The 12,031-nt window shown below is 41.0% G+C and overlaps 1 protein-coding gene across 2 annotated transcripts in view; it reads right to left on the bottom strand.

The window, feature by feature from the left end:
- Nucleotides 1-12,031, bottom strand: part of INPP5A (inositol polyphosphate-5-phosphatase A) — a 265,474-nt gene that overhangs the window by 17,748 nt on the left and 235,695 nt on the right. For both annotated transcript variants that reach the window (XM_069980070.1, XM_069980069.1), the window contains exon 12: nt 8,479-8,552. In XM_069980070.1, coding sequence (XP_069836171.1) covers nt 8,479-8,552 — 74 coding nt within the window. The remainder of the gene's footprint in view (nt 1-8,478; nt 8,553-12,031) is intronic.

Raw genomic sequence — 12,031 nt, 5'->3', positions numbered from 1 at the left:
ACACATCATTTAAACAGGGGCGATTTGAAGTCCAGAGTATTTTTTTTTTTTACTTCCGCTTTAAATTCAAAACTGATGTTTTAAAACCCTGCTAATACTCACTGAAAGACTTCAGCAATGACATGACGTTTCCCATTGAATAAGCATTTGCTATCTGTAACAGTAAATCTAAATAAAAACACTATGTAATTGGCAATCAGTCAGAGCTGGGATTTATGGCCGCCTGCTACATCTGCTGACATGTCTGACACAGAATTATAGACACTACTGTTCAAAGGTAGTAAAATATTACCCACCACAACCAGACACACAGACACTATCACTGATCCAGAGCCAACCAGAGGCTCCTATAAATATAACATATAAAGTGATTTCATAAAGTCTTGTTGATAAATCAGTGCCCATCATCATAGCAAATAATGTCATGTAAATGCAGCACCATAAAATAGGATATATAGAGAACACAACTCAAATTAGTGTCCAATGTGACAGTAGGCAACCTCGGCACAAACACCCCCTTATAAATGTCCTATGTGTGCCGATAATTATAACTGATTGAGAGATTATATTATAGTCAGCTATAATGGTTATACCATATCTTAGGCTGGGGCACTGTCATAATGTGGGTGCAAAAATGGACCCATATATAGACTTATGTGAGACTAATGTGGTACCCCCAACTCATCATAAGGAGGGTCCCTTGTGTCTCCAGAGAATAGGGCCGCAGCACACATGCTTGACCACCCCACTATTCACGCTCTGTGAGGGAAGAGGAACCTTCCAAAGGCCGATGAGCTCTGTTTATTCTTTTGAACCCCTATAGAAAATGAATGGCGTGGTGAAGGAGAATACACTGCTCCTCCATTTATTCCGGGGAAAGAAACTCCTGTCCACGTGATCAGTGGGGGCCCCGGCAGATTAATTCCTTCCAATCAGACACTAATGGAATATATGTGGGAGCAGTAAATGGGCACAAAAGGCAAAGAAAACATGGGGGCGGCCACTTCCTAAATATGTGATGCATGAACACTGAGGTTTCCTATAAGAGACATGGATAGCAGAAGTCAGCCAGACCTGGAAAACCAGGTTAAAAAAATTAATTCTGGATCTAGACAGAGTACAGATGACCCCAATGAACAAACACTGTATGTGGGTATTAGCGGTAATATTGACCGATTTCTTTTTAGGTCAATATCCAGGTAAACAGATTAAGAACACTGGGTCAACTCATGTCTGGTAAGCTACTATCACGTACATTGGCAATATGAAGTAACGAGAAAATGTATGCTACCGAGCGTGACCCTTTGAGCAAGTTCCCATGGAAGTTTAAGACACAGTCACTTGTTCACTCATTGCCATAGATGTGACGAGTTTAGCGGATGTATGTTAGCTTGCTAACAGCTTCAGTTCAGCATTAAACACCAGACGGAGAAGAGACAGCAGTGTGTCCATTACTATCCCTCTGTCTGGAGTCTGTACATAAAGTATGCTGCGGCTGGAGAGGCCTTCTACCTGGCTAGTTCTGATAAAGTAGCTGAACTAGACTGATATAGAAAAGTATATGGAAGGATAAAAGGGTTAGAATGGAAAGTTATAATATAATATAACTTTGCTGGACTACTGTCACATCAAGCAATGTCCTAGGTCAATAAGCTTATACATTATACAGTGCTGTCTACAATGTTCTGTAGAAAAAAATATATATATATATTAAATATAAATATATATTATACACACACACATTAATATATTAATATATATATATATATATATATATATATATATATACACACACACACACACACACACACACACACACACACACACACACACACACACACACACACAACTCAGGAGTGTACACCAAATTTATGTAAATGTAGTATTATATTGTGCATATGTTCAGTAATAGTTTTATTTGGCACCACAGAGAAAACGTCACAAAATTAAAGCAAATGCCCAATCCAGACTTTATTAATATTCCTGCAATTATAAGAGAACCCCATGAATCACAGGGCCGCATTTGTTAGGACAGCTAACAGAGCCATTCCTATATTACGCACCTGATCTCAGTCCCTGCCCTCTGTGCTGTAAACTAGTGGATGAAGGCCTTGGAGTCAGATGCCAGCACTCCATCACTGCCGGTGTCTTGCCTTCCTGGCTCCAGGGCCACAGCTAACATGGAAAGGCAAAATTCATCACAAGGGTGAGCAGTGATCAGTGCAGCCAAGCCTGACCTGACAGATGACTCCTTCAGTGAGCTCTGGATTTACCGCTGGTGCCAGAGTCTAGGTGACTTTATGCCACTTTTAACTCAGCTTTGCCGAGAAAGATGAGAAATGAATTACACACATTCTCATTCACTACACATAATTAAATATTGGATACTCTATAAAACAACAGCATCATCATTCTCAATGATTCTCAAGTATAAAGATTACTTCTGATATAGGGTTTTACTAGGATTTACTGAAGTTATATTACCCATATGCAAACAACTGGGCCCTTGTGCTTTAGGATGGCCTGGCTGAGAGTGCATGTGTCATGAATAGGAAGAATGGAGAAAAGCATAAAACTAATGACAGCAATGCCATTTACAACTAATTACTACTCATCTTATAAAAAGCCTTTCTCCCAATATCCTTGTTGAGCGCAGGGAAGTTGTCCTTCCCTTTATGTGCATGCTCCCATCAATCCTTGATATTTATGAGGACTGGTTCTCTCCATCGACTTGCGGACATCTGCCTACACTGTATATAAGGAGGAAGCTATCAAATCAGTGGTGAGGGGAGTGGCTCCCTTGGATATTAGGATCTGCCATTCTTAGGGCAGCATAGACCTGTAACAGATTCCCTTTAAGGTGGTTGTCAAGGCGTTTAAATGGGTTATCCGGCACTACAAAAACATGGCCATTTTTCCCCCTCGTCTCCAGTTCAGCTGCGGTTTGCAATTAAGCTCAATTTACTTCAATGGAACAGAGTTTAAAACCCCACCTAATCTGGAGACTAGAGAAGGGAAAAAGTGGCCATGTTTTTGTAGCACTGGATAACCCCTTCAATATTGATGGCCTATCAATACTACTTAGCAGCACTCAAGTAACCAGGAACCACCACTAAACAAGGAATAGAGGAATCTGCTTTCATCCTTTTACAGCATAGGTGCTGTAGTAACTGATGAGTAGGGGTGCCAGATAATGTTCAATCCCGTGCATAGAGCCTTGTGAGATAAAAAAACTAGCCTTGTGTTAGCGTGTAGCCTCCTCTTGTTTAAAGGGGAAGTCCGGTGAAAATTTTTATTAAAGTATTGTATTGCCCCCCAAAAGTTATACAAATCACCAATATACACTTATTATGGGAAATGCTTATAAAGTGCTTTTTTCCTCACACTTACTACTGCATCAAGGCTTCACTTCCTGGATAACATGGTGATGTCACGACCAGACTCCCAGAGCTGGGCGGGCTGTGGCTGCTGGAGAGGATGATGGCAGAGGGATGCTCAGTCTCCCTACAGTGCCCTGTGTCCCTCAGTGTCCCCTGCCATCATGCTCTCCAGCAGCCACAGCCCGCACAGCTCTGGGAGTCAGGTCGTGACATCACCATTTTATCCAGGAAGTGAAGCCTTGATGCAATAGTAAGTGCAGGGAAAAAAATAAGTGTATATTGGTGTAGTAAGTGTATATTGGTGATTTGTATAACTTTTGGGGGACACAATACTTTAATAAAAATTTTCACCTGACTTCTCCTTTAAGGGGAGTGTAATCTTTGTGTGCACAGGGCACTTCCCTGGTTGGTTTCATTCCCCATTAACTGGACGACAAGAACTTATATTTTAGTCCCTTCTCTCCAAAGGAAAAAACCCAAATGGTTCTGTAAAAGACCCTTATGGGCTGGCAGCAAAACCAGACACCATAATGGAGCCCCATTTTGACCTTTGCTAGAAGTGCCCACTTTTCTTTGTAAACCATCTGTACATAAGTGTACCACCCATGGAACTGCAATCCCAGTGATTAGGTTGGCAATTTTAAGTCTTGAATACATAGAAATATATTGTAAAGGGTTTTCTAGAGAAATCAGCAGAACTGGTTTTGGACACTATGTAGTACGTGATATGTACTGTAAAACGCATTTATGTATTGAAAGAAAAAACCCAACCAACCATGTATAGCTCATTTACCATAATGGTACAATATCTAAAAGCAGAAGGAATCAAGGTAACTGAGGCTTAAGCTGTCGGCAAATCCTATCCATTTGATAATGACATGTCTATGAGAAGCGGCAGACAGTCCCCTGACATCTGCCATTGTGGATAACAAGAGTCAGACAGGTTGGATTTTTACCTATCCAATCCAATAGTTTATTGGATATAAGTGGCACCGGTGAGGTTTGTCAGCAGCTTATCTCCCCTGCTCCATCATGCTCATTCAGCAGAGCCAAGTGTGCGTGTTAATGGAGGAATCTAACTTATATGACGGGCATTAGTGTAGAATCCGGAATGACTAATGTGAAATTCCTTGAAACATAGAACGGCAATTCAGGGAAACATACAAAAGTAGTATAATATATTACTGCCATTATATTGGAGTGGCAGCAAGCACTGGGCATTATTATGGTCTAGGGCACAGATTCCCAACCTTAACATTGGCTAAAATGTATCTCCATTTCCAAAACGTGTATTGATAACTACTACGTAAAAAAAACTCACCATACAAGTGAGTAAAGCTAAGCATGTGTTTCCTAGCTCTATGGCCTAAGTAACTTTGCCAACTCCACTACAGCCTTCCATTAAACTCCTGACCAGGTTTCAGAAAACATGGCCGCCTCTGGTTTAGTGTAATATAGCAAGGCTCTTAGGAGTGAGTACTATCATTTCAGACATGAAGCAGACTGCAAAGACACTCCTTTCTAAACGTATGAATCATGCAGACAATAAAAAGGGAAAAAAACATTACATACCGAAATGTATGGAACGCAATACTATTACTAAGTCCGTAAATTGCAAGGATAGGCGTGGTGTCTAGGCTGTGTACAGCTCAGTACACTGTTATTAACCTGGATCTGTCCTGGATGGGATAGTTCGCTAATTGTGTCTCCTCTGATCTATGTGGTAGTAGTGAAGCACGGCTACAAACCAGTCGGCTACGTTTTTGGACAATAGCCATTTAATGCACCTCCATAAAAATTGTGAAGGTGCAGACCACATATTTCTACCATGTAAACGCATCTTTTGAATAGTCATGTGGCTTAGGCAGAGGTTGTGCCAAGTGCAGTAGAAGTAATTTTTATTTATATAGCCCCAACATATTGCGCAGAACTTACAATTCTGGGGGTACATACATAGACAACAATCAGACATTACAGACATTTAATTAGCCAAGTCAAACATAAAGAGTGAGGGGGCTCTACACAGGTTGTAGGGTACTAATAATTCCTTGAGGTTGCACCAATTAAGCTGTTTTGTTTGTAATTCTGGATGGTTGACAGTGTTGATGCTATATATCCACTTACGGTGCAGTGGATGGGATTAGGGATGGTCCGAACCTGCCGAGGTTCGGGTTCGTATAAACCCGAACGCTCGGCATCAGATTCCCGCTGTCTGCCCGCTCCGTGGAGCGGGCGGATACAGTGGGAGGAATGCCTGGAAAACTGGGATACAGCCTATGGCTATGGCTGTATCCCAGTTTTCCAGGCAGTCCTCCCGCTGGATCCGCCTGCTGCACGGATCGGGCAGACAGCAGGAATCATTACCGAGGGTTCGGGTTCTTACAACCCGAACCGAACTCTGTTCGGACCATCCCTAGATGGGATATCGCTTATTGCATCAGGCATTCCCATCAAAGATATTTAGTATCCCTTTTTTTTCGCTACATGAAAATACTGTCAGAATAAACCAATGGTTCATGGTATGGTTTCCAAATACCTGGCAATACTAAGAGCTCACACAAATTTCAATGTTACCAGGTGCTCAATGAGCTATAGGTATCTCCAATGGAAGTGAAAGGCACAGCAGCACTGACTACAGACACTGTGGGAGGATATAAATGTGCGCATACCCTTTAGGCATAGTAAATTGAGATTTAGAAATCACAACAGAGCCTGAGTCAATACAGACCTTGACCCAAGCAACTTGTCAAACAATGCTGTGACATTATATGAGGAAATATCAGCTACAGCGCTGAAGCAGACAAGATTCAACACTCACAAAGCAAAAGCAAACAACTAAAAACACCTCCCCAGATCATATCTGAATGCATGAATGTGAAGCAGCATAGTCTGCATAGGTGTCAGTACTGACAGGCTTACAAGAAAATGGTTTTACATATATCTAGACTGAATCGTGACTTCTCTTCAATGTAGGCCCGACAAGGAGAGAAAGCTGCTGGGACGTGGAAATACTCAAATAGGGGATTCATTTCAGAAAATTATATTATATATTTTTCAAAGTTGTCTATTTCAGCTTGTTACAATCCAATAGGAACCTTGTTTAGGCTGGGTTCACACTGTTTTTGCAGTTAAAAAGAATATATTTATGGGGGGGGGGGGGGGGGGGGGGAACATAAAAAAAATGGATAAAGCTGCCTTCTGTTTTGGTCTCTGCACCGACAGGCTGCTCAGCCAATCACAGGTCACAGTCCTGTCTCTGCCAGTGATGGTCTGAGCGGCCTTGTCCTTGCAGACACCGGAACAGAAGGCAGAGCTCCAGAGACCAAGGAAGGCCCAAGGAACATGGTAAAGTAAATACTTTATTTCATACTACAATCATCAGCTGTCGGCCAAGCATAGATATTACACATAGCGATGCGTGGCTGATGCCTGATGATTTTAGATCTGGGCCTAAAGAAACAATCAGCTGATTACTCTCTATTATGCTGCATTTACGCGGAGCGATAATTTGCCCAATCGATCGTTTAAAGATTTTGAAGCAACGATTTGGTTTTTATAACGATCAGCGTTTAGATGGATAAATAGTTAGAAAATTCGTCAGAAAAATAGTTATTGCGATTGTGTGTGAGATGGTCTTAAGCGATCTTAAAAACTGAGTGAATCTTTGAAAGACTGTTTACATGAAGTGATCTGCAAATTTTTTGTGAACGCCCAATGACGATTTGAGAGCATGTTGAAAGATCATAATGAACGATTTTTCGCTCGTCGCTTGATCATTCGCTGTGTTTACACGAGCAGATTATCGCTCAAATGCTCAAAAGGAGCAGCTGTGCACATGCCTGACCGCAGCTCTCTTCATTCACTATAGGTCTGCCAAAGATAGGGTGCAGCTGATCAGTCCCCTAAACATGCAGCCCTAGTTAAGGGCAGCATATTTCAGAGGCAGATCTGCTGTTCTATAAATGGTTTAGTTAAATTTCACTGTATTCACAAGGGAAGTACTTTCCTCCCATAAGTGATTGACAGATGTCAAGAAAAACTTTGTGTCATTTTGGCCAATAGCATAGCAGACCTTTCATAGGCCAATATGATAGCAGCGTAGATGGCATAGATCATAAGACACTGATAACTACAGTTCTTTTGACCATTCAGGTTTTATTTCTTACAATAAGATTACACATAAAACTGTAGAAACCAACCCCAAGATATGTTTTTCTACTTAAAGGTCAATTGTTAGACTAGAAATCATCCTTCAGTTTTTATTAGCCAAAGCTAACAATGAATATTGGTTGTGGGACAGAAATGAAGGTGCACCCACACTTCAAGCTGTAGCAGGAAATAGGACCCAGCAGACTGGTATGGGCTTCCACATTTCACCAGTTAGTGACAAGGTCCCTATAGATTTTATAACTCTGGGGCAAATGCCAAGTGCAGGTTAATGGAACAATAAAAATGGCAATAACCCACAATTCATCAGAGAACATCTTCTGCTGTATGGATCCCAAAGTCCTTACAAACGGGATTTCATACTCACCCTTAAATCAAGAACCCCTTAACACTACTGGCTGGGGGTATACAACTAATGGCAGACCCTGAGATTTACACACTTCTGCCCTTCCGTCATCATAATCAATCAGTAAGAACAATCGAGAGCTGCAGCCACCTTGTCAAGCGCGGTTCTGACCTCCCGGGGGACAAGTATAATCAGAACCTCAGCTGGCAGCTCCGAGGTGGTTGGGTTGTGGTAACAGCAAGAAACGCTTCACTGCATTCCCTTTACTGGGATGTTAAGCTGTAAAAGGATGCGATCCCCACAACTTGCATTATACTCCAACAATGGATTAGAATACAGAAAAAAAAGAACATCCTTAGTAAATGTAAAAAAAAAAAAATAACTTTAAATAGTAGGGTGTGGGGGTTAGGTAGCCAAATGTGAGCGAATGTAGAAAGGTTAATAAATGGTCTTAAAACACAGATCTGAAATGAATGACTAGTAGAGATATTTATGCAATAAATAGCATCCACTTATTCCTTACACGGTTATCCCTAAACTTTTATATCCCGTCCAGCCTTACCAATGGCTCGGTGACGCTCTTACCTGGGAGGAAAGGAGATGTCCAGTTCATACAATCTGTCTTTAAACACTGATAACTCCTTGTCAAATTCTAAAAGCTGAAAGACAAATGAGACAGACAGTAAGAATAGTGTAAGTACAGACTGACAGACACCCGCGATAACCAACTTGTGTCCATTTTAGACACCATCTTTCTGGCTCACATCAGTGATACTTGTAGAGTATTGTTGTACCATGTTAGCCATAGAAATCAGTAGAATAGAGAAGAAATCAGGTGATGCCTTTAGCATTCATCTTGCTGGAAGAATTTTCTCGGAAGATGTTCAGTGTCATAAGCATAGCAATGATCTTACTGTATTTATTTCTGCGGGATAAATATGCAAGTCTGCCCCCCCCTCCCCTCCCCCTCCCAACTTTAGAACCGTGTGTGCAATAACCAATTGCCTATACACACATTGATTGGCGCTTGTCAAAGAAAATTTTATTGTGAGATTATTCAGAAAGGTCATCTCCCTTATTGTTAGCAGTCAAGAAACTAACGTTTGTCATGTTTTTTATTAAACGCCTTTGGCAAGGAGTGATATAACATGTATACTGCAATGTTCAGTGATTAACGTATCAATGTATTATTAAGAGTGATAAAGCAGCATAAACATGCTTACAGGTACACTACTACAAGAAACCCGTACAGTACTGATGGCAATCCTCAGCATCATCGGAGGCTACTTCCTGGACCAACAATGGTGTCATCAGGAGCTGATCCTCCTCCTCCTCCGGCTCAGCGTTTACCCAGCATCCATTAATCATGTCCCATCTCACAGCTGTGCTGATACCATTGTATGGGTTGGAGATGTTCTGGAGGAAATTACATTTTGTCCTTTTTTGCCCCTTGCCTGCTCATAAATCATCTTGGAGACGTGCAATTAGCAGCTATCTGTACACATTAATTATCAATGTGACGAGCAGCTACCGGAGCCCCCTGTATTACTGAGCACATAGGCAGCCATGCGTCCGCCAGAAAAACTTTTAAGAAGTTTACCCATGAGCCGAGAAGGAGACGGCATACCACAAACTGCACTGAACACGTATCCTGAGCATTTCATTCTTAACCCCTTCTCTACAGTATTCTTTATGGGAAGATTTATCAAGCTGTCCGATAGTAAGATTGTTGCCTATACCAACCATTCACCAACTAAGACTCCTGCTGTAAGGCAGCGCCATAAATATCATTTTTCATTCTTTACCTCTACAAAACTTGTGCCTCTGACACTCCTATTCATAGAGGATTTGTATTACTATTGTATTATGTATGGCAGGTGGCTTTTCAATTTACAGGCTTTTTTTTTTAGTTTTGTATTATTCAAGACTATGTATATGACCCATTTTTGGTCTGCCTGTAGAGCTAGAGAAAAGTGTTGAGTGGAACTCACACACTGTTAAGGCTTGGCAGCATTCTCCAAATCCAAACACTTACCATTTAATTCCCTGCGGCTGCAAAAGTTGGATGCCCCCATAGGGAGTCCTGTAAAACATTGATATAGCCATAGGCTGTATTCATGTTTTTCTGGCAGCCTTAGGGAGTCATTAAACTTCTGCAGTGGTGGGGTATCAAATCCCGAATGTTTGGGTTCTAAGAATATTGTTGAACCTAAACAGTGTGACAGGTCCGCTCAACACTACCAGAGATCTATTTCTTTATTGTCCCTATACAGGTCTCTTACACCCTCAATAAAATTTAAAAGGAGAACTCCACTCTAACTAAAAATACAGTGCAGGCAGGTGCTTTGGGGGGGGGGGGGGATGAATGACATAAGGATATATACTTACCTATTTACTGTATCTTACAGTCAAATTAATTTTCTTCCAGCTTCCTATTATGTTACAACCATGGGGAAAGTACCCTGTCAGCAGCGGTGTCCCATCTGTCACTGACCGAATAAGCAGGCATTCCTGAGCCGTGAATTTGCAGGAGTGGGTACTTGTGAGTTATCCCTAGGTATCTCTCATTGTGATACTGGTACTCTTTTAAACTCTATTCTGGGTGTTTTATACCTTTGGTAGAGTACATATTGTTTACTATTTACAGCACCACTTGCCTCTAGCAGTGTTATACCCAGTGTTTGTGAGAAGAAGTTTCTACACTGATCTCCTATGTATTCCACAAATGTATGACTATGTTGTTACTTGTTGAAATGTATATTGTGCTTTATTGGGACTATTTCCCGAATGTCAAAATGCTGTTTTCTGCTATTTCTTGTTCTTATTTTAAAAACTGCTAAATAAACTAAATGTACAAAAAAAATTTTGTTGCAGGAGTGGGAACAAGAGGCGGCCTGGTGTGGGTTCGGAAGCAGTGATGAAGCGCTGTGGGAGCACAGGGACGGGTAAGTATACATTCTTTGTTATGCCCCCCCCCCCCCCTCCGCCTGCACTGGAGGTTTTGTTGGGAGTTTTCCTTTAATTTAAAAAAAAATTATAATTTAAATTATTTTGGAAAGATTGTAATTTTTATCTATATCCATCTATACACACACAATAGATTGCCTCATTTTAGAGATATATCCCAGTAACTAATATAGAGGGGATGCATTTATAAGATTTACATACAGCTTTCCCAACAAAAGTGGGAACATGAATTTAATAATTGCGCCAATCGGAGGAAAAAAAAACACCTAAACACTTTGGATTCTCTTCACATGGCTGCTCGGCTATACGCTTCATGCTAAAAAATATACAAAGATCTTGAGGGGAAAGTGGGAAGTGGATCCCATTGAAGTAGGATGTAGAGTGGTCCATACAACCCGGAAATGTGCCTTTAATTTTCTTGTTCTATGCAATTATTAGAATGGAGAAATGCAATCTGGTCTTCATCCACCAACAAATGAATGTTGTGTAATTTCTCCATCTGAGTCACGTGCGATACCGTTAACAGATAAAGTAGAGGACTCAGTCAATAGAAAACAATTTAGGCCGTTTTATCTGGAAATAGAAAGATACCCTGCAAAAGGTCACTGTCCACAGGGACATGGCCATGAGCTGCCTCGTCTGAAATCACTGTAGTATGAACCCTTTATAACAGGGCAACTTAATTCAGTCATTGGAGTAGAACAACAGCAATTACTCATCAAGACCCGCGACCAAACTCAGAGCATTGTTAGATCAAGAGGTGATATTAGCAGCATTTGTCAAATCCATCGCCAGCACACACGCGGGAATTCACAGCTGTGCAAGGGAAATGAAGTTTAGGATCCAAGGCAAGGAGAAGAAAAGAAAACTAACCGGCATTCATGTGTGATTTCAAGGGAATATTAAATAGACATATTATTCTACAAGCACGTGGGGACTAATGACCGGAAATACATAGGGCGACAACTCTTTCATTCCCAGTCTGGAAATATCAGTAAAACATGCATCCAAATGATTAGAGTCATCCATGTTTTGTTTTCCACCATTTTGCATTTGTTTAGATTTTAGATGCATTTTAGCATCAGGATAAGAATTGTCAATGAGTTCAAGTTAGTAATAAAATCTAGTATTTATACAGCCTGAACCCAGGAACTGCTATGTACCTCTAGCA

Source organism: Dendropsophus ebraccatus, chromosome 8, assembly GCF_027789765.1.
Source record: "Dendropsophus ebraccatus isolate aDenEbr1 chromosome 8, aDenEbr1.pat, whole genome shotgun sequence".
NCBI lineage: Eukaryota > Metazoa > Chordata > Amphibia > Anura > Hylidae > Dendropsophus > Dendropsophus ebraccatus.
This window is presented reverse-complemented; position numbering and strand designations above follow the sequence as displayed.